The following is an 18,653-nucleotide window of genomic DNA, read 5'->3' as shown; positions in this document are numbered from 1 at the left end:
GAGACACTATAAGGCAGACAGGAAACGGTCACTGTAATGACTCCTGTTCTCTAAGAATCCAAAAACAATATAGAAATTGCCTTTAAGATCATCAGTCACAGATGCAGGGCACTTTGCTTTCCTATCCTCTGGCTGACTCCAGCACTGAAGCTGGAGCCAAATTTTTTGACAATGCTACCACCCCTGCCTGGATGACTGGAGCTCAGATGCCTACATTACGTGAAGCAGGCCAAAAAGATGCCATTCTGAGAATTATTTCTGGAAAGATTGGGAGTCAGCAAGGCTCCATGGTGGAGATTTAATGAACCATAATGGTCTTCCTTATCGCTACTTCTTTAAAGGTAAACTATTGAACTGCCTACTCTGTTGAACTAACTAACTAACTAATTGAACTAACTATTGAACTATTTGAACTTCACAAATAGGCTTTGCATCCCAAAAAAGAAGCATCTTCAGACTAGAATTAAGCAAGAAGAAGCAAAGAACGTGTCGCATGTGCTCCATGTCTCCTGCTCCTACATTAATGAATGCATTCCTCCTGTCCAAAATGCCTTCTTGAACCTCTGACTCCATCAATCTGAACGATGTCTGGGGAGACAAGCTTTGCAGGCACCAGTACCATCTCCTGAATAATGAGCACTTCACCAAGTCACAGCTCCTGAAAAGAAGCCCTGCCTCAGAGCAGTGGAAAAACCTTTGGTAAATCTGCTTGATCTCGTTCACCACACTGGGCTGGGACAGGTGCTCTGCAACTTTTTTGTCTGTGAAAACTGCCATGAGGATTAATTTTGCTCTAAGGAACTAAAGTCCCTCCATTCTGTTAATATCTGGTCTTGTGCTGAAGCCACACAGGCTCACAGACACCACAGATCAAATAGCTACCATTGGTGGGATAGATAGCCAAGCCAAATAAAAACAAAACCCCATGCCAATGGCATGTCGATGTTTGTGTCTTCATCAGAAACTTTCTGGAAATTCAAATTTCATAACTGGAATTTGGGATTTATTTTCAGCTTCCAAAAGAAATGTCACAAATGAGATCTATGAAAAGGGTTCCCATGCCACCAGGCAGATCACCTCCCTGATCTGAATTACTGAAAGCTTCACAGAGCCGTATCTTTCAGCTGGCATAAACTGGCATAACTACTGATTTCAAATGAACTAAGCTGATTTATGCCAGGTGAGAGCTGGTCACTACAAGTTAACAGATATCTATGAGCTGCTCAGAAGTCTAAGACCTGTGTACAAATTATTCCATACTACTTCACAAAATATGAGATGATTTCTTGAGTTACTGGTTTGCTTCTATGTTCTTTGATGAGTGATAAATTCACCAAAATGACAGCAGTCAGTAAAATTTTTCTAGCAATTACTAACATTGCCAGTTATTTTGAGTGAAACAAAGCCTAGAGATGTTCCCAGTTTTTGATGCAAATTATACAGGTGCCAGCGTATGACTGGACATTACTTAAAATGCTTTACGATCTGAGTGTGATTTAGCTTTTGCTTTTATAATATAAGGCAATTTTTTCCTGTCTGTTTTCATTTTTGGAAAAGACTTCTGGCATTTGACTGATTACATTTAGTATCCCACAGTTTCCATTGCTAGAGGTCTATCTGATTCTTGAATACCAGAATAAATTAATTGGAGCTCCCGCTTGGCATCTTACGTAGTTATATGACATGACAGTAAACCATACAAGCTTATAGAATACAGGCTTTAAATCTGTTAAGTGTACAAAAAATCAACTAATTAGCCCGTGACTTGATACAGAAAGTGGGGAAGTCCAACATTCCTTTAGTGAACTGCAATAAATTGTGCTTCAGATTGTCATCAATAGTACATCACAAAGTGAGAGATTAATTAATTATTAATTCACTATGAGTTGAACACATGTGTCCTCCCACCTAAGGAAAGAAGAGCCAAACATTTATGGCACCAGCCCACACACATTTGCACAGTTTGTTTCCCTGATTATTCACCGAGACATGTGCACGAATAAAGATGCCCCTGAGTAAATACCTATGAAGTGAAGGCTAGAGCTTAGATTTAGGCCTCTATCAGAGAAGCCAAATGCACCGGAAATCCTTCATGCATTTATTCGCCACATCTTGCACCCAGCCGTACAGTACAAAGATTTTTATTTTCCAGATGAAGCACAGAGAGGCACAAGTCCAGATCCTGTAAGCTATTTAGCCATCTAATCTCAGTTGAGTTCAGCATCTCTCAGGGTCTGTGCCTAAATGATTTGACCCGGGTCATTCACGATGCTTGCTCTAGAAGCAATGTTTCTTCCGTAGCTTACAAAGTTTAAACAATTCCAGTCTTACATTTACTCACTGGCAACCTGCCCATTTGACAAATGTCATTTACAAAAGACGATAAAAAAATCGCACCCTCTCACAAGTGTTAACTGAGGCCCACTGCCTGTTCCTAGCTTTGTTTTTCTTAGAAGAGAGCAGAGTAATACATTTTTCCACAGCTCTGTAGCACCCTCTATTGTTTTCTTTTTCTAACCAAGATTTCACTCTTTTTCAATGTGGAGGTGAATTTAAAAGCAAATACATCTGAAAAATCAGGAGCAAGTCAAAAGCGATGTAGCATATACCTAACTTCCTCCTGGGCTTTCTCACAGGGCAGAAGACTTGCCAGGGGCTTGCTTGCGTAAGGCTGATCCACAGAATTGGCTCACACCAGAACAAGACAGATAGGATTGGATGTGAGGGATGGAGAGCATCTTCTGGTCCCTGGGACAGATGGTGGGACAAAGCCAACATCTTGTCTAAATCCCCTGCCTCATATTTAGACTTTACCCTTTGACATTTCAAGTTTGTCTTCTCTTGTTACCTAACCCTGACAGAATCTCGGGTCTTCAAAGTCAGAGGAAATCTGATTAAATAGAAATACTGCTAAATGTCAGACCAGAGCAGATACCGCAGCATCTGAACTTAAACTCTATTTAGTCAGGAGTGAGATAACATGTGAAATGGCAGAGCAAATATTCTCTGTGTTAACCCTGCGGTGCCAGAATGAAATAACTGGTAAAGAAAGTTATTATTTTTCATTACTATCTTAGCAGCTGATGGTTGATTCAGATAGTTCTATGCTCTCACCCTCTTCAATGCTCCTCTAAGACATACTTTGAAAAAAATATAAGGTAGCAGAGGTTGGTAGTGTATCAAAATGGTCAGTTAATGTTTACCTGTAAAGATTTCTTGAAAACCAAGGCCCTGCAATAGGAAATTAACACAGTGTCTGATATAAAATGGGTCGGGATATCTTAGGCAATATCTAATGGCAAGAATGAGGGATTTCCACTAGTTTTCAAAAGATCAACACATAGATCAGTATTACAAGCTTCTGTAGAAAACTCTTTCTGTGCTCCATAAATAACTTCCAATTTGCACTGTACCCAGAACAATTGTTTTCGTTAATGTTTCTGGACAATACTGTGATTTAAATATAGATCAATGGTAATCACACTACTCTGAAATTAATCCAAAGAATTACAGGCAATCTAGACAGTCCACTGCAAAAAAGAAGCAAAACTAGCACTTCAGCAATATAAGCTGAATACAACTATTGATATATAATATCAAAATAATGCTTGAGTATAGCATTTCTCCTATTTCCTCCTCTGTACTGAATGTTAACTACATCTGCGCCGGGTTTTCAAGCTCTTTGATTGTAATAAATGAGTAGAGACTCTTTAGAAGAAAAAAAAATCATTAATATTTAACAACACTTTGTTGTGCTGGGACAGATCCTCCACTATCTTGTAACTTTCTTTTTGTGAGAAGCACAGCTGCCATGACACTCATTTCATGCAAATAAAAGGGGATAGGGAAAGAAGTAATGGCTCTTTTTAATTCATCCCTTGAAAACAAACATTGTGTAACCTGGGGAGAACCTCACCAGAAAACATGACAAGACTGTTCCTTCCATTGGGTGGGAAGCAGGCATGTTGGAGGATGGGGTGCCCTGCCATGGCTGGCTGCTGTCAGCCTGCCTGCCTGCCTTCATTTTGCAGCAAGATATCCCTACCATCGCATTATGCACCGCTCTCCCAGTTTGGGGGCTCAGGTATGCCCTGACTTCCCTTCTCTATGCCAGCAGGCATGCTCCCTTCCATAGGCCAGCCATGGAAGTGTGGCTATCGGCTCTCCCTTGCACCCAAGCACTTTTTCAACACGTTTTCCTCACACCAGGTCCGCGCAACCCAAGATTCATGGGCCAAAGGTGGGACGGGGGAGAAAATCGGAAGAGTAAAAGTGAGAAAACTCACGGTTTGAGATAAAGACAGTTTAACAGGGAAAGCAAAAGCCACACACACAAGCAAAGCAACACAGGGAATTCATTCACCACTCCCCATGGGCAGGCAGGTGTTCAGCCATCTCCAGGGAAGCAGGGCTCCATCATGTGTAATGGTTTCTTGGGAAGACAGACGCCAGAACTCTGAACGTCCCCCCTCCCCTTCCTTCTTCTTCACCCCAGCTTTATATACTGAGCATGACATCATATGGTATGGAATATCTCTTTGGCCAGCCTGGGTCAGCAGTCCTGGCCGTGTCCCCCCCTCAGCTTCCCGTGCACCCCCAGCCTCCTTACTAGCAGGCCAGCATGAGAAGCTGGACTGTCCTTGACTGATTAGCAACAGCTCAAAACATCAGCACGTTATCAACATTTTCTCATCCCAAATCCAAAACATAGCCTCACACTAGCTTCTGTGAAGAAAATTAACTCTATCCTGGCTGAAATCAGGACAGAAGTATAGAATTGCTTGGGACTCATACTCAGATATACTCAGATATATACCTCAGATATATACCTCAGATACACAGTATATCTGAGATATACTCAGATCCAACAAATGTGATCCCAAAATGAAATTCAACGATACCACTCACCACCCTCACTCTCCATTACCACAGTGGATGTGCAGTGGATGTATTTTGTCTTACAAAAAAGAAGGAGCTCCCTTAAAAATGGAAGGGAAAAATCCCCTCTTCTCCCTGGTTTTGATTTTTAGGTCTAGCAAGTAACCAGAGGAAGTCAGTGACTTCATATACTCTTCAGTAGCCTTTAATAGGAGTTTCAATATGTACATTATTTATGCAAATAATGTGCTTGCAAAATAACACTTACCTAAAACATAGATCTGTGCCTGCAGTTTTGGGAGCTGGTTCCCATTGACTCATAAAGGAAGAAGTTGATTGCTCTGGACAAAATTTTAAGTACAATTAGGCTAAACACATTACAGATTTTAGTCTTATCCCCTTGTTTAACCATATAAGTCCTTCATCCAGTGTACTCTGCAGACATCAGATGACAATTAACCACAAGTTATCTACCATGGGAGTGAAATAAAGTAAGTTTGTTGAAGAGTATGTACACGTGTGCATACAGACAGAGTAAACATGATGAGACAGGAGAACAGAGTTAGCAACAGAGAGATCACTGAAGGAAAAGCCAGAACTAGCCAGTTGCTCCCACTTGCCTGCAGCCTCAAAGAACCTTCACAGGGAGTTTCACAGACAGCTACACGAAAGCAATTGTATACAGTCACTTGCAAGCATTAATACCCATTTTCAGAATACAGTTAAAGACTATAACCATTTAAGTATATACTGTATGATAAACCATCACCAAATTCTGTTTTGATAAAGTCATTTGCTAGTCTTCAGAATAAGAAGGAAGAAAGGATTGAAAACAGCAAGCATACCTGGAAGAAGAGTGTCTGCTCCTTTAGGGGTATCTGGTCAAGGACCATTTCAATGCAAAAAAGGTGGGAGAAGAAGAGGAAACCATAAACAAGAACATAAAGGGACACAAAACTGATGGACAAATGGTAAGAGAGGCAGTGTACGCGGGAGTGTGAGTATGTGCGTAGAGTTTTTGCCTTACCTATTTGTTGTGGTTTAACCCCGGCCAGCAACTAAGCGCCCCACAGCCGCTCACTCACTCCCCCACAGTGGGATGGGGGAAAGAATCAGAAGAGTAAAAGTGAGAAAACTCATGGGTTGAGATAAGGACAGTTTAATAGGTAAAGCAAAAGCCGTTCATGCAAGCAAAGCAAAACAAGGAATTCATTCACCACTTCCCTTGGGCAGGCAGGTGTTCAGCCACCTCCAGGAAAGCAGGGCTCCATCACACATAATAGTTATTTGGGAAGACAAACACCATGACTCCAAACATCTCCCACTTCCTTCTTCTCCCCCCAGCTTTATATGCTGAGCATGACACCATATGGTATGGAATATCCCAGTTGGATACAGTCCCAGCTGTGTCCCCTCCCAACTCTTTGTGCATCCCCAGCCTACATGCTGGTGGAGTCAGGTAAGAAACAGAAAAGGCCTTGACTCTGTGTAAGCACTGCTCAGCAATGAAACAAGGATCTAAAACAATTACAAGGTTTTAGCATGTGTCACTAATCAACTGCAAGTTTTGCAAATTTCTTAATACATGTACTTTCTGAAAGGCTATTGATTATGTGATTAGTTTAACTTTAGTATAGAATTCTTTAGCCTAATAACTGTGTGATTATGTTTAATGGCCTATCCTCTTAGGCTGTATTTGCCTCAGTGCTAACATTTTATCTATGTGTGAACAGTTAATCATGAGGAAAGCAGGCCTCATGAAAATTAAACCAAAGAGTTAAGAGCAAGGACTGAGAGATTAATGAGTACAGAGAAGATATCTTAACCTTGAGCATAGAGACAGACTGGCAGGAATGCTCTAACAAGGATGATAAGAAGGAACCACTTGGCTGCACAACAGAAGGGGCAAACATCCAAGGAGAAGAAATTATCCTCAAGAGACCCGTGACCATAAAAGGGAAAAAGGCGGAGGGGGCTAACTCCCCAGATGACCACCGATGACCACCTGAGACCCCCGTGCATGTGTAGTGTAGTTTTGCAATGCCAGCATTATGTCAATGTAATAGATAAGCAAGGAGGTGGTGATTTCTTGGAAAAGGTGTGAATATTCATGTCTTTAAGGTATATCAAGGATGAACTTCTGTTTCAACACACACATTAGGAGGAGATACCCCCATGCGTCCAGCGCTGCAATAAAGATGTCTACTTAATAACACTTCGATGTTACTGAGTTTAAATTTCTTTGACTTCTTTGAATCAGCAATAATGAAACCATCTCTATGTTATCAACTGTATTCATCCCAAATCCAAAACATAGCCCCATACTAGCTTCGATGAAGAAAATTAACTCTATCCCAGCCAAATCCCGCACACTGTTAAAACTGTCTTTACCTCAATCTACGAGTTTTCTCACTTTTACCCATTCAATTCTCTCCCCCATCCCATATATGGGGGAGGGAAGGAGTGGCTGTGTGGGCCTGAGCTGCCTACCAGGGTCAACCCACAACACAGGCAAAATGGGGCTTTGCAACTAATAAAGATGCAAACCTCAGGGACCAGCATGTTGGAGGGGGTGGGTGGAAATGTGCCAACTGATGAAGCAATGTGCAGGGCAAGGGGGAGCATGGAGGAACGAAGGGGGAGTAGGCAGAAAGGCAGATAAAAGGGGTCAGTCAATACACTCATCACCGCAGCCTGTCCTATCTTCTTATTAAGTCCTTTCTTCACTACCTCTGCATGGCCCCCCTCTCTACTCGGTGTGCCTATGTGCTGCAAGGGCTAGGTGCCCTTGCAGGGGGGGAACAGCATGAGTGGGATTGGTGCCAGCTACTGCAGTCAGAGCGGAGGCGTAGGTGCCCCAGGGCTGTGGCGTCAGCTACCGGAGCGAGTGCGTGGGTCCCAGCCACCAGCAGCTGGGGTGGGAATGGTGCGTGTCCCAAAAAACAACCTGGGGGGGACACCACTGTCATGAGTGAGGTGCATGTGAGGCTTGGTGCCAGCGGCTGGAGCAGGACCTCAGGTCACAGCCCATGTACCTGGTGCTGGCTGATGGTGGGGCAAGTGTCTGTGTGCTCCCCAAACAGGGTATGCATGGGGTGTGCATTTGCAGTCAAACTGGAAGCTGGATGAGCCAGTGAGTACCCCCCTGGGTCGGGGCTGGGGTATTAGGCAGGCAAAGGCTCTGTGCTTATATCCGGAAGGACCTGCAAGTACGGGATGCCGGCAGGACAAGAACTGAGTGCTGCATGTTTGCTAGTGAGCACCAACCTGGACAAGCCAGCAAATAGGGCACCCCATGGGGCAGGTAAGAGGTCCAGGATCTTGGCAGTGGCACTAGGCAGACAGTGCCAGTACTCGAGGGATCTACGAATGTGTATGTGCTTGTGAACCTAGACAGCATCATGTGTGTGCCTGCACTAGTGACCTTCTGCCTCTGCAAGATGAAGAGGAGGAAGGAGATGTGACTGCCTGTGCTTGTTTTACGTATGTAGATGCAGTTGAAGGCACAGCTTGTCTGTGGCTGTCTGTGACCAGCTGTGTCGGTGTCCTGTGTGTGTCTATATGTGTCCCTCGGACACAAGCTCAGCTTCACTGCTGGTTGAACCTGCAAGTGGGAAAGCAGCAGCTACATCCCTCAGCCCAGGGCATACACATCCCCGATACCCAGGTACCTGAGGCTGGGCACCAACAGCTGTGCAGGAGTCCTGGGCCAGAGCTGCTGGAGGTGGTGGCCACATGTAACATCCTGTAACAGGAATGTGCGTTAGGAGAACAAAGCTGGATGGTCTTACAGTTATTCTGAAGTCTCACCAGCAGCTCAGAACTCCGTTTTGTCTTGGTGGCTTAAGCTACAACAACTATTTTCAGGCATAAAACAATTGGTTCATCATGTGTGTCCTGGTTTCAGCTGGGATAGTTAATTTAATTAGCTGGTATAGTGCTTTGGATGTTTGGACATGTGTTTTGGATTTAGTATGAGAATAATGTTGATAACACACCAATGTTTTTAGTATAAGCACTACAACTACTCCACAACAAAATCAAGGACTTTTCAGCTTCCCATGCTCTGCTGGTGGGAAGCTCCACAAGAAGCTGGGAGGGGGCACAGCCAAGACAGCTGACCCAGACTGGCCAAAAGGATATTCCCTACCATATAACATCATGCTCCATATATAAAACTGCAGTTGGCCAGGGAGTGGGAATTGTTCCTCAGGGATGGGCTATCAATCACCAGGGGGTGAGCAGTTGTTGCATTGTGCATCACTTGTTTTTGTATATTTCTTTGCCAGTAATATTACTATTACCTCTTTCTTTGCTGTCCTATTAAACTGTTGGATCTCAACCCGCAAATTTTCTTTTCTGATTCTCTCCCCCATCCCACATGGGGAGGAGAAGGAATGAGCAGCTGTGTGGTGCTTAGTTGCTGGCTAGGGCAAACAACGACAATGTGGAACCAGCCAGGGCTATTAATGAAAAATATTTCTTCTCATTATTGGTGTTAGGGAGCAGCAAGAGCAAGGCTGCTCCAGGAGTGAGAGTGGCCACACTGGAGGCCAAGCAGCACCCCTACAGCTGGGGCACAGGCCACTGAACCTAAACCAGGCAAGCAGAACCAGGTGGTGAGAGCAACAGCTCCCATCTGAAGCCAATTCAGGAAATCCAAACATCAATTCAGGAACAGGGCTGGGCCCAGGCCCACCTACAACATACCTTAGGGGAGTACAGGATGCCACAGCCAGAGCTGAAATAGGATCTGTGGGCCCAAGGACAAGGGGTCAGTAGGGGTCCCTGGTGAGGCTGCTTAGGGCCATTAAAGACAAACACTGCCCTCAGGGCTCTGACAACTGGATTCACAGATGAGAGCAGGTTTAAACCTCAACAAGTATTATTTTTCCTCCAATCAGCATGTATGCATCAACTGGATGGCAGGGCTTAGCTGCACTCTTGTGCCGTATTTTGGTGGGAAGGGTAAGAAAGCACTGGGGCCGGAGAGACTTCACCCCTGCTGGTCCGTCTAGCCTCCTCCCCTCCAGAATATGAAATGGACATCTCACTGCATGCTCTGGCCTGTACCAGCATTACTCCCACTTTTATTTATTTTTTATAAAAAAACCCAATACATTTTCTTGCAACTTCTGATCTCTTTAAAAATAGCAATCATAGAGCCCACATAGCTGAGAGGCCATTATTACTAGTTCTTAGGCTATCCCAGAAAAAGCCATTTCCATCAGGTTACAAAGAACCTTTTCAAAGGAGAAAATCCAAAGATTTCAAAGCTTATTTTCATAGTGCATACTCTGTACTTTCTCTGACAGTTTTTTCCCTCTCCAAAGGAGAAAACCCAGGTATATTTGCCACATACCTCTTACCATGCAATTGCTGTAACCTGGTGCACAGCTATTTTCATCTTACACAGATTTTTTGGGTAATTGCAGTTGCCCATGAAAACTAACAGGATTTGGAAGATGTTTTCTGGTTAGTCTGATAGAAATGGTGAAAGAAGGCAAAGACACATAACATTCCCAGGCCACTGCCTCTCCTTCAGCCTTCTCTTGACCATTTGCATCTGCAAGCACAGAAAGAGTAATTGCTCCCTTAACCTCAGTGCCCCTTGGAAAAACAAAAAAAAACTCAAACAAAAAACCAAACGCTTCTGACCACAACAAGAGTTACTGTCTAACAGAAACTCCCAGTACCATTTGGCAGCATAACTCACTCACTATTTCTAAAACAAGAAGTTTCACAAGATCTTCAAAACCCTGTGGAACACCAAAGGCTACACGGAGCATGGCTGGATAACAATGACACATGGAATAAGGAGGAAAAGGTAACCAGGAAGTAGAAGCAGGGGTAGTACTCCTGTCAGTGAGACTTAGTCATGCTCTTGGCTGCTCAGTATCAGAGCCTAGATGCAACCTCACCATGTCTGACGCCATGATGACATAGGTTGTACAATGCCTTCCATCTGGAAAGGGGAAAAAATGTGATCCACAGATAACTTGCCCTTTATTTCACATCAATTCCTGTGTTCACACATGTCCTCACAGGATATCCATTCTGTACATAGATAGGGACCTTCACTGCTGACATTAACAAGGTAATTCAGACTGTTGAACTCGTCCTCTCAGGCCAAGAGCCAAACACATCAGTTCAAGCACTGAGGTATGTTGGAACAAGTCAGATCAAAAGATACAACCAGGTACAACAGCTGCTGCTGCTCTGTTGGTGCTCCTTCGCATCTGTTACATCCTGTTACGGGCTGGCAGCCACAGGAAGCTCCTCTGCCTCAGACGCATTTCTGCTGCACAACATGCAGCAGCATCAAATCCATATCCATCACTGTTGGAACAGAAGTCAACCCCGTAGCACTTCAGGAGGGCTGTGCTTACCTGCCTAGGCAAATACTAATTTGGCAACCCTCCAGAGAGCCCTCCTGCTCCATGCAGGTATGACAGCTTGCTCAGAGATCCCTTAACTTGGAGCTGCATTGTCCAATACTGAATACACCCCGCAGCATCTCCAGAAGTCAAGTTCACTTTTGTGTTTGTCAAGAAAAAAAAATATTACGTTGCCTTCCCCAGAGCTTAAAGCATCCCAAAAGCACATACAAATTTCAGTAATGCCCAGATATGCCAGCTCCCCAGCGGTGTGTCTTTCATAAAATGTAAATCTTCACAAAAACAGCCTTCTGGATGAGAAGATATTTTGAGTAATTTCATAAATATGGAAATAATGTCCATCTGATGGCTGCATCTAACAGCATATCATGACAGTACTCCAGCAACTCAGAAAAGTTTTCAGACCTCATGGAAAAGGCCTCAGGTCAGAAAATGATTGAGATTCCAAAACATTCAGACAAGTGCTGGAATAAAATACTGAAGTGAAACATCCTCATGGAGCAAAATGAAGTGGACAATTCTTTTACTTACAATATCTGTAAAGAGAAACCCCCCCCCCAAATCCAATTTAAAGCAGGAAAAACAACTTTAAAATTACATCTTCTACAGAATGCCACCATAAGAATACAATGCTTCTACCACTTCTGACAGAAGGATGACTAGACATATCATCTTGTAATATTTAAGTCCTTGAGGGTCTCTGAAGCATTACTAAAGAGTCTATGAAAGCTGATAACCAAAAGGAAATATGTAATGCATAGGCCTATGATGCTATACATCCATGTCTTAGATTTTCCTTGGGAAATTCTTAGCATCTGCACTAAACCATAACACACAGATGTTCTCAGGAAAAGCATACAGAGTTATCAAAATAGGATAGAAAACCCTGCATAGGTTTCTGCTAGAAAGAACATACTGTTTCCACTGTTTGAAACACTAGCTGCATTAAAAAGCATTTTGGTATTAGAATCAATTTGGTGCTGAATGTAAGCAAGCATGTGAGGAAAAAAACCCACAAAACAAATATGTCAGTAAATCCCAGTTTCTCTGCTAGAAACTAGGGGCTTTTTTTTTTTTAGACTTTAAAAAAACCCCAACAAACTCCAAAATAATAAGAAAAAATAACAACTTCAAAACAAAGACAAAAAGAAGACACCCATGATTCGTCAGTCTCAGCATTCAACTTGATATGTTGAATAAAAGGGCCTGGCTTAATTTTTTTTAACTTTTTTTATTCTTCCCTAAATGCCTAAGGCCTGAAGCTTACTGCCTAATAATAGAAATACTAAAAGTCCTCAGGTACAGTAAAAATAGTACGGTAAAAATAGTCAAGTTTCAAACAGACAAAACAGAAGATATGCTCTTCTGCTGAGACTACACCTATGGCAAACATCCCTCTTTAACTGGAGTTTGCAGAGCTGTTGAACTTACTGCACAGTGCTTTTGTGGGATTGACCTGCTGTCCAGCAAGCAGCTGCTGCAGCTTCTTGATATCTATGCGTGCCTCAGCCATGCTTTCCAGATCTCTGCCTTGAGTAGAACTTTGACATCCATCCACTGATGCTAAAAGCATAAGAACACAACACTCAGTCAAAACATGAGAAGGAGTTTCAATGCCTGTAAGGACACAGCTGATAATCACTGAACAGCTGGTACTCAAATGGGTTGTTTTTCAGAGCAGCAGCACAAGGAAGAGAAAGCTCAGTTTTCCTACAAAGTTTTTAAGAATACCAGAAGAGATTCCACCCACAAACATGAAACAGCCATTGACCACCTTTCTTTTTAAGGTTTCATTTGAAGATTTCAAGGTACTTGATGCTATTTTGTAAGAACTAACAGGAGATAAGTACTGTTATCAGCATCACAAGTAATGAGATCAGACACAAGAGGCAACAAACAGGGAAACTTACCCCAGGGAGGATTTCCTAAGTCTTTAAAATGTGTTGTTACGGACGCTAAGTCAGTTTCTATTTTCAAGTTCATTTCTCCACTCAAGTTTGCTTCTATCACCTGCAATACAATCAAGATCAATTGTAGGCAAGCCACTTTCGCACTGCAGAATTATAGAAGAACATGGTGCAAATACAAGCTTCCAGAAGCACTTCAGTGCCTTCACAGCTCAACTGTACTTTTTGAACATGGTTTGAACATTTGAATGTTCAGCTAAAAAATGTGTTTCCCATCATTCCTGTGTGAATTATCCCAGACCAACCTCCCTGAAATTATGAAAAGAAAGAAATTCAATTGCTCTACACTATTTTTAGAAAAAAGTACTGGTTTTGGGAAGTTCCAGTGCTGAGGAAAAGGCTTTAGAAATAAGAGACTGAAGCCAGAGAAATGCAAGGTTTCCTGCATTTCCATCCAGCTTTTCAACAGAAAGGCACCTACACAGTCCATATGACACACACAGATAATGGGATGCACCAAGAGCTGACCTGCAGTTGTAGTGTTGCTTTACAAGGCTTTAAAAACAGGCAGCAGCTGCACCACAGCAGTAACTCCAAGCAGTACTTTGAATGGCTATAAATCCTGGAAAAGTGCTGAAAGCTTTCAAATTCCATCCTGACAAAGTGTCAAACCAGAATGAGACTATATACAAGCTTACACAAATCCCAAACAGATCAGAGGACTCCTAGAGCACATCTAAGCACTTCATTTCTGTGATGTGAAGACTTCTCAGTAATTTTAAAAGAAGTTCATATCACAACCAGAATCTCCTATAGAATAGGAAATGTCACAGACGAATACTCCCCAAACAATAGCCAAGTATTACGTGAAAGAGCTTCCAAGCCCTTTTTGCAGCACTGATCTTGACCAGTTTTACTACCAGGATGCATCTAGCACAAATATTTAATTGTGACACTTAATGTTTTTGTTCTTTAGTAACAGGAAAGTGTGTACAGGATTAATGTAGTTTGCCTCCCCACTTAGAGCTATCAAAGCTATTTCACAGAGATGTATTTATTTTCCTGCTTTGGAGCACGAGGTAAGGAACACAGGAAGGTGGGTATGCCCAGTGTTGATATGCTACCTCTTCTGAGTGTTACTGAACACCAAAGTTCAATCCCGTCATGCAGATGAGTGAAAGGAGATCCTCAACTCTGGAAACAAAGCAGTTGTGCTTAGTTGTGTTTAAGCACTTCCACTGAGGATGTGCGGGAAAGAAGGAGAGAGAAAAAAGAAACCCCTCAAAAGAGGGGTTCTCCTGACAAAGGAGAAGAGTTTGAAGTACTTACTCTCGCATTTGCAGAATGACTGCTATTTGCAAAATTGCCAGAAATCCTGGGTAATCTCTCAACTGTTCCAAGCCTTGGAAGACTGAGACTGTCCCAGTTTCAAGATTCTCAGTTTACAGAAAATTTCCCATTTATCAAAATTGGTATGAACAGCCTGAAACCCAAACTATTTCAAAGCTCCATGCTTACTTGCTAGCTTTCATGTCAGTCAATTCTGGTGACTGTGAGCAACAACTGAAAAAAAAAAAACACCCGGACAAAACTTTTCTGGCCAACTGCAGAGGGCTTCTTTCAGTGGAAAACCCATCAACACTCCAAAAGCCCAGGGCGGACTGGAAACCCACCATGTCAAGAGTCTAAAGCTCAGGCTGTCAGCCAGGAGCTATTAGTAGGATTAGCTTATACCCTACCTCAAGTTTACCTGAAGTTCATTCACACAGACACCTAACACAAGACTGACTTAATAAGCATTTCTTTCATGAAATCACCTGGAAAGTCTCCAGGCATCTTCCTGAAGGACCGCAATTTCTCACCAGCTATAGAGAGTGGCTTGTAGCAACATAATACCATGTTCTTTTGAGGATTCAGTACAAAGAGCACCACTTTATGGGAAGCCCAGGATGAACTCTGCAGTATAAATCCTAAAATAAATCCCACCGTTCTTTTCAGCCCTTACACAGACTTCAAGGGCCTTTAGTTCAATGTCTGACCCATCCCAAAATAAGATAATCATGGGGGCACCAGTTTGGGCAACAGGGAAACATGCTATGTCCAAGATAAATAAGGTCTGTAGAACACATGCCTGAAATGTCTTAACTTACAACGGAATTGCTCAGATTCTTCATCCTCTCCACAACACTCTTCATTGTTTTCAGAACTGGTAGGTAAATACTGACCTAGAAAGACATAAGAACTACATTGCACAAATATTTCATGAGTGACTGGGATGTGATGCATTTATTTCTCCCTTCAATTCTATCTTATTTTGGACTCAGTTATCTATTGAGTGCAGGGAGCACAGCATTTAACTGGAATCAGCTAATGACTCAGGAACAGAGGAACTCTTTCCCCGTAAACCAACAGGCTCTAGCAATTGCTTCAGATGTACTATCCCAAGTCTATGTTCAAAATAAAGCAGAGACAGATTTTTGCAGATCACATTCTCACATGAACCTGCATTTCTGTTACTGAGCAGTTAATAGTTACTATAGCCAAAAAGGAAAGAATGTGATTGCCGTGGTACTGTAATCATTTCTGGAAGTGCATCAGTGTAAATCTGAAATAACAGAACAAAACATAAAGTTTCTACCAAGCCATATGTCTTCAGAATTTAAATACTCTTAGCTACAGAGGTAAAAGACATCCATAACCTCAACTAGGAGGTTGCGCAACGTTTGCACAAAGACTTTTCCTTGCAACTCCACTGAAAGTCAAAAAGGATACAGAGAGAATATATAAAAACCAGGAGGAAATACATATATATCTAACTCTGCCAGGTAGGCCATGACTTTCAGAAAGAACAGATTATCTGTGCCACCTGGTACCTAAGCAGCAGAAACAGTCTAAACCTGTGTGGTTTGGAGATGCTCCTGCCTAAAGACATGCAAGTCCTTTGCTTCTCCCTTCCTCCACCCTGAGTACTGCTGCAACAACTGGTAACCACCTGCTCTGTTTTTACAGGTTCTGGGCTCTTTTGTCAAGATGGAAGCCATGTCCCATCCCTCTCCAAACCTCAACCTCCAGTCTTCCCTCTTTCCTTTCACCTCCTCTTCAAAACCCACCAGTAGTATACTCCGCAACAATAGCATTCCACTTGCAACCTCCCCTTTCCATAGCGAATACAAAAACAGAGGCTTACATCAAAGTCTGGCACACTGGGCTCTCTGAAGTCATTCCATAATCTTCTGGGAATAACCCCCACAGGAATGTCATGTGTCACAATCCTACTGCTGCTTGATAAGGATGGCTTGAGGGAGAGAGAGGATGCTCTTGCAGTTAAAAACAGGACTTGAATTCTTAATAAAAATTTTTCAAACCCACTCTGGGAAATACTATAACTGAGTGCCCCAGATATTCAGTTCCAGTTTTCTATAGGTTCCTATTGGTCTGCTATTAAGCAGACTTCCCTCTTGAATAAGGAAGAGGTTGTGAGGTATCAGTCATTAGTACCTATAAGCTATCCTTAGAGCCAAAGAGGTGAATCAAAGAAGAGGTGTTAACAAGAAAAAAAAAATTTCAGAAGACAACAGTTTGAAATGGAATGGCAGTGCAATCAAAAGCAAAACAAAGAGCCAAACACTACACGGAAACCTCCTTCACCTAGTGGCTTCAATGAGAAGGCAATAATCCACAGAAGATTCAGAGAATGAAGGAGTGGAGAAAAGTAGACATTAGAAAAGGTGTTTCAATCACATTGCTTTCATTCTTCCACCACCTCTTCCTTGCCTCTTGGAAAACAGAAAGCTGGTTCTGCATGCTATCAACCATGATGGCAGGAAAGGCTAGTGAAATGGAAAATGGCATGACTTTTCTTTACTTGTTTTCTAGAATTACAGCAAGGAATACCAAAGCTTTATTTGATCTTAGGAAAAGCACTTAAATAATGAAGATAAAAGCATGGTTGCACTTACTAGCTCCACAGCAACTCTGAGACAGGGACAGTGTTTGTTAGTCAACTTGATCTTCACTGCCTTAGCACTCTGGGCAGTTTTTAATGCTCTTGACAGGTTCTCGGGCACCAACTCTAAATAGATTTCATTGTGCTCTGCAGCTACTCCTTCCATCTGAAATTCATCGAAGAAATTTCCCTACAATTTTTGAAGGTTGGGAAATAAAATAAAGGAAATGGAAAAGAAGAAAAAAAAAAAAGACAGAGGGGCAAGCTTACCTATCAGACCTTAATCTTAGAACTGCATGTGTACAATGGGAAACCTTCCTCTAGCTAGCATTACCTCCAGGAATCAAGACAGGCTGCATAATCATGAAGGCCCACTGCTTCAGGCTAAACCTATTAATTTCAGATCCTCCCCTAACATCTATCAGTCCTCAAAACAAGGGGTATGACAGGCGAGTTACGCTTTCCTGTTTCCAATTTTGGGCAGGCCCTTGTGGGCCAGCTTTACACACCTTAAGCTTTACACTGAAGCGACAACAAAGGCAAAGGGGATGTCTAGGCAGAAACACCAGGTCTGTGCAACTAAAAAGCAGTTCTGCAAAACAGCGTGCCTCCAGCGACCAGCCAGGCCTTGAGAGACCTGGCACATCTCAGGCGGGGGCTACGTGTACAAGAAATGCCCCGTACACCAGACCCAATACATGCTTTGGTTTTCAACGAGACGTGGCTGTTGAACTTCCCCGGGCTCACCTGGCACAGCTCACACCACATGCTGACGCCTCCATTTGCTACTTTATCGGAGAGGATGAAATACAGCTTGCTGACAGTAAGGCGCAGGGTGCAGGTCTTGGCTAACTTGGCGATTGTGTTAATTACACCTGGCGGAGGGAGGGGGGTCGTTACAGCGGTAACCGCTTCGCACACCTCCACCCAGGGGGACAGGGGAGTAACGTTCGGCCTCTAAGAACGCAGCTCGTGCCGCTGCGGAAACTCCCAAACGCCTCGGGGCGAAGGAGAGCGCCTCACGGTGCCTCCCTCCGGGAAAGGCCTCTGAGCCCGCGGCCTGGGCCTCGCTCACAGCGCCGGCCGGGGGCCGCCGGCGCGCACAAGCCCTTCCTCTTCCCTTTCCCCGGGAAAGCTGGCCCCCGCCGCTCGCCCAGAGGCGGCCGTCCTGCAGCCCGGCCCCCTCGGCTCTGGCATACTCACGGCTGAAGTGGTTGAGGCAGGCGAGATCCACGATTTTAGCCCGAAATCGCATGGCGCCGCCCGGCCCGCCGCCGGCCCCGCCCGCTGCCGCAGCACCGCCCGACGATAACGGCGGAGCCGGGGCGGGCCCGGGCTGGCGCCAGGCGGGGAAAGAGCGGCCTCCGGCCGAGAGGCTGAGCGCGCGGAGCAGCCGTTGCAGCCGACCTTATGCCGCAGTGCTGGCGGTTCTCGGAGCCGGGGCCGAAGAGCTCACCTCAGAGCAAAACCTCCCGGCACCCCAGGGACAGATGTATAAATCGGAACATCCCTATGGCCCCCGCC

At 43.7% G+C, this 18,653-nt stretch overlaps 1 protein-coding gene across 1 annotated transcript; it reads right to left on the bottom strand.

The window, feature by feature from the left end:
* Nucleotides 1-11,729: 11,729 nt before the first annotated feature.
* On the bottom strand, nt 11,730-18,393 carry HUS1 (HUS1 checkpoint clamp component; the record flags this gene model as incomplete). The annotated part of the gene is made up of 8 exons (XM_081996382.1): nt 18,333-18,393; nt 17,877-18,004; nt 17,143-17,319; nt 16,371-16,478; nt 15,334-15,408; nt 13,187-13,286; nt 12,708-12,839; nt 11,730-11,812 (listed from the first exon to the last, which is right to left on the bottom strand). Exons 1-8 carry the CDS (start codon nt 18,382-18,384, stop codon nt 11,730-11,732), a joined length of 855 nt encoding a protein of 284 aa, XP_081852508.1. The 5' UTR covers nt 18,385-18,393.
* Nucleotides 18,394-18,653: the final 260 nt, after the last annotated feature.

The sequence above is a fragment of the Phaethon aethereus genome, assembly GCF_964289735.1.
Source record: "Phaethon aethereus genome assembly, chromosome: 2".
NCBI lineage: Eukaryota > Metazoa > Chordata > Aves > Phaethontiformes > Phaethontidae > Phaethon > Phaethon aethereus.
The sequence above is the reverse complement of the archived record's forward strand: the minus strand, read 5'-3'. Positions and strand labels throughout refer to the sequence as shown.